Here is a 5008-nt window from a genome sequence, read left to right as displayed (position 1 = left end):
CTTATTTCGAGCCACTCTAGTTTAACTTAAGACTAAACAGTAGTTGGCACCCATTCAGAATGACTCTGGTAACCACCAGTCAGACTTATCACTGTTCTCAGTGCTACCACACGGCAAGCGGTACCTGAGCGACACGTCTAGTCCCAACAGGCTCCAACAGCTTCTATCCCCAAGCCATAAGACTGCTGAACAATCAATCAAATGACCATCCGGACTATTGCATTTACACTTCTACTGGCTGTTCCCGCACATTGACTCGATACCGGTATCCCCTGTATATAGCCTTTTAATTTTTATTTAAATGCAGTTAATATTTTATTAAAACTGCATTGTTGGTTAAGGTCTTGTAATTAAGCGTTTGACGTTAAGGTTTCCACCTGTTGTATGCGGCATATGTGACAAATAAAATGTGATTTGACTATTGCGCTGTGGGTAGAGTGGCTTGGAGGATGTTCAGAACAATGGCATGAAGACCCGGGTGGAGGTGCAACGTTGTGAATTCAGAAGTGTGTAGAATGTTAGAGGTGAGTGTCATCAGCTTTTAGATAGTCCTGTGATTGACAGGTGGGCAGTAGTAAATACAAGAGGACAAAGGAGAACAATTCAGCCAGAGGATTTATTTTAGATCATGCCTTCTTCGCTGCCTCTTTCTGCAGCTTTTTCACCTCGTGCTTGATGATCTTGTTCCTCTGTGGACATAAACAGCAAATCCATGGATCATTAGTGACAAGTTTCTTAAAATTCAATTCATTTCCACCATGATGTACATTTAATTTGCAAACCAAAATACTCTACATAAGTAATAATCTGATGTAATAAATGTTCTCCACTCACCATCCTTTTGGCCTTCATCACCTTGAAGCGGTCAAAGTCGGACATCTGGGCCCTCTGTAGAGACATAACAGTTATACAACTGGAACAGAGATTAGTAGCACTATAGCAAAACGTTCTGCAACGGAAATCAAGACATTTATGTATTCGACAAATTCAAGAAGGTCCCTCCCTGTTTTGTCCCATTTGGTGTTTAGTGGATATCACCCTTAAAAGGAAAATTTCACCCAAACTCTTGGTATTTGTTTAATTAGTCCAAATGTGGATAAAGTCCCCAAATGTTTGGCATGTCAGCACTGAAGATAAGATATACAACTTTAAAAATACAGAAAGTGTCACAGTATTTTCAAAGTTCTACATGTCAAAACCTTGAATGCTGACAAAACATTTAGTGACTATCAACAGTGCACTAATTAAACAAATACCAAAAGATAGTTTGAATGGTATTTAACTTTAAGTTGGAGGAACAATCCAGTAGCATAGCATGCCAAAACACCTTCTCATGAGTTAGGCCACAATCAGTGATCAAGTAGTATTTGGATGCTCCACCACACACCCAAAAGGGTCAACAAATGTATAGAAATATTGTAAATCAATTAAAGATGTGCAGGACCTACTCTAGGAACAAAACCCCAAAGACAACCCAAGCAAGACCGAAGGGACACATAGGCATTGACAGTATATACAACAAGGATGTCGTTCCCAAATGTATGGCAGTGAGTCATCTAAAGCCTATTGAAGTTTCCGTGTCCCATTTGACAAAATATGTTTAACCTCGGCCATTGAGAAACCAACTGCTACCCATAAGCAGACCCCAACCCAGAGCCATTCTGTCAGAAATACGTGGACCCCAGGAGGAGTTGCTGTTTCGACTAACAGCTAATGGCCAATCGAAATGTACAAAATATCAGTACCTTTTGTCTGGCTTCGATCTTTTTGGCCCAGTTGCTTTCTGCCCACTTCTCGGTGACTTGGGCCTTCTCCCAGGCGCGTCTCACAAACTTCTGACGAGCGCTGCAACACAGGAAGGGTTATTGTCCAGGGGACCCAAGTATGCACAGGCAAGCCCCAACTTTACAGTAGTAGCATAGTATATTCTGTGTGGTTACTGTAAGTCTGTGACTCAAGAATAGTCAATAAGAAAAAGTTCACTTGAAAACACAAAGCAGCTGCCACAGTCAATTCATTGAGGTGTCTGTGTGCATGTTGTACCAGCCCAGCAGTAATACAACTGACTGCACCAATCAAGGCCTTGATGAGGACCTGGGTTTATTTATTTGTGCAAACCACAGCTTTATATTTTGCGAACAGGTTTCTATTGGACAGGGGTAGGTCTCGCCCCCTTTCATTCAGTTTGCTTCTGTTTAGTTCCTAGTGAATACACACATGGTGTCCTCTCAATCACCTGTGTGGTACTTTGATGACGTAGTCAGTGAGCTGCATGCACTTGAAAGGCATCGACTGCCTCTTCACCCCTGTGCAGGGACCATCCACCAGCGCCTGAGACAAACACACCCATCAGTTCAAATAAACAAAACATGCCGATACCAAGTTGAACCATTCTTAAATTAACAGATGTGGTAATTGATTAAAGGACTACGAAGAAGGGTTGGTGGATAGACATACAAATGCTAGTAGACTACAAGATACAGGTACCAATTTAGAGCTGGGCTCTAAACTGGTACCTGAACATGTGAAGAGTAGAGTAGCAGGGTTGGCATAAAAGCCTGCACAACCAGTTGGTCTCCTAAACCAAAGTTGGGGACCTCTAGCATAAAGTCAGGATGACATCAATGCAATGCTTACTCTGTTTTGGTCGATGACATCGACGATGGCCACCAGGCTGCCTGCATGGGGTCCGAAAGAGATGTAGGCGACGCGGCCAATCTCGACGTAGCGCTTGAACACCTGCAGGAAAATAATGTGGGTTGTTTACTGGCACTCTAACTAGCAAGCTAAGACAATCGTGAACAAAACCCTTCAGTGGGCGTGTGGTCACTAGTTTCTTATACCCAATGAATTTAGTTGGGTTGTCCTAACTGACTACATGTTTTACAAATGTGATTTGGCTTTAACATGGCTGTTATAGACAGCTTGTGGGAAACCACAAAACAATCAATGAACGCTAGACTAGCTAACCGTTAATTAGCATGCTAACTAACGTTAAGGTTAGTTAGCTGTCCTAGTGAATACTAGCTTGTAGCCCACAACCTAGCATACATACAAAAATGGACCGACAAAACCAAACTTAAAAAAAAAAGACCGGAGGATAAGATATAGCAACTCTAATGCGCTCGCCATTGCAATGCAATTGTCATGGTTGGGCTAACTAACGTTAGCCTGATTACCGGCCTGTACACCACGTTGTAGCAGACTGAACACCCGACATTTCAATAATGTCCAAAATCCATTGACAGTATTTTAATCATCACTAATATAGCGATACGTTATCTATTTACATATTAACTGAGGTAGCTTAACAATAAGGACAATTGTATTTAATAACATTTTCTAAATCCACAAGCTTCATGGCCAACTCACCATTATGGCAGTCCTCTTAAGAAAGGACGTCAAAGCTTCCGGTCGACGAAGTAACGCGTTCCGTTCTGTAAATACGCATGCGCACGTGAGGGATGTATTTTTCAAGGTTGGATATTACAATCCGGAATGCTCACCACGCCACCTAGTGCAGAGGAATGTGTTGGATTGAAATATAAACCGTATATATTACATTATATTGATTATATATATATATATATATATATATATATATATATATATATATATATATATATATACACATTATTACATTATATTGATTCCTTTGATTAAACATGTTTGGTACTTTAAAAAAAAAGTGTACACCTGATGTAAATGATTAGATAGTTCTACATGTAACATTTATATGAAATCCACAACATTTTTGTTGACTATTCAGTAGTACTAGGCTTGTGCAAATTATTGCTAATTAGAGACTTTCCACGTATTTTTCCATCGTGGCAATGACAAGGTATTTAGTAGGCATGCTATATGGAGTATATTAGGAGGCTATAATATCTCATCTACTGCATACTCTTTTAAAAGGGGGCTCATCCAGAATTTGAATCTGGAATCTCTCGCCCACAGACCATGCCTGGGCAATTATTTCCCATGGAGGGCCACATTAGGATATATTTTTGCCATAGCAGGCCAGAATCATATTACAGGATTATACATCATGTGTATGACTGTGTTGACAGATATTGTAAATCTACTGTAAATCACATCCAGATATGCTACTTATTTTACTTTTTTAACATGCACAGAAATAAACCACATCCATGTTCTCCTTTTGGTAGGTATTTTCATTATTAAACATGTAATGAACTATACATAGGGAAAAGAACAGTGTGCATTCAGCACCATGGACAGAACTCCTGTTAACGGGTATGCACAAAAACACAAGAAAGAGAGACAACTCAAAATTACATTTAAACATCTCAATCATTGTGAGGAGAGACGTCTCTGATGGGCATTGCTAAGAGCAGTGAAGTCAGGTATAGTTTCTGACGTCGCTATTCGCAGGATTTCTAAAAGGTGAGAGTCAGTAAGAGATGATCTGTGCATTGACTTGTTATATTTCATCACTGAAAATGTCTGTTCACATACATAGGTTGACCCAAACAGTACAAACACCTTCTGAGCATGACTCCTAATCTTTGGAAAGTTTTGTTCATCTAGAGATGCATAGAACCTCATCAGTGACATTGTTTTGAATAGTTAAAAAAAAAAAATATTCACCTTTATTTAACCAGGTAGGCAAGTTGAGAACAAGTTCTCATTTACAACTGCGACCTGGCCAAGATAAAGCAAATCAGTGCGACACAAACAACAACACAGAGTTACACATGGAGTAAACATACGTACAGTCAATAACACAATAGAAAAGTCTATATACAGTGTGTGCAAATGAGGTAAGATTAGGGAGGTAAGGCATTAAATAGGCCGTAGTGGCGAAGTAATTACAATTTAGCAAGTAAACACTAGAGTGATAGATGTGCAGAAGATGAGTGTGCAAGTAGAGCTACTGGGGTGCAAAGGAGCAAAAAATAAAAAATAACAATATGGGAGTGAGGTAGTTGGATGGGCTATGTACAGGTGCAGTGATCTGTGAGCTGCTCTGACAGCTGGTGCTTAA

The 5008-nt window shown here is 40.0% G+C and overlaps 1 protein-coding gene across 1 annotated transcript; it reads right to left on the bottom strand.

The window, feature by feature from the left end:
- Positions 1-597: 597 nt before the first annotated feature.
- Positions 598-3516, bottom strand: rpl14 (ribosomal protein L14). Its single transcript, XM_021572404.2, has 6 exons — positions 3373-3516; positions 2638-2739; positions 2237-2331; positions 1746-1845; positions 835-888; positions 598-689 (listed from the first exon to the last, which is right to left on the bottom strand). Exons 1-6 carry the CDS (start codon positions 3373-3375, stop codon positions 627-629), a joined length of 417 nt encoding a protein of 138 aa, XP_021428079.1. The 5' UTR covers positions 3376-3516; the 3' UTR covers positions 598-626.
- Positions 3517-5008: the final 1492 nt, after the last annotated feature.

This window comes from Oncorhynchus mykiss, chromosome 18 (genome assembly GCF_057628025.1).
Source record: "Oncorhynchus mykiss isolate SJ-2025 chromosome 18, ASM5762802v1, whole genome shotgun sequence".
Classification (NCBI taxonomy): domain Eukaryota; kingdom Metazoa; phylum Chordata; class Actinopteri; order Salmoniformes; family Salmonidae; genus Oncorhynchus; species Oncorhynchus mykiss.
This window is presented reverse-complemented; position numbering and strand designations above follow the sequence as displayed.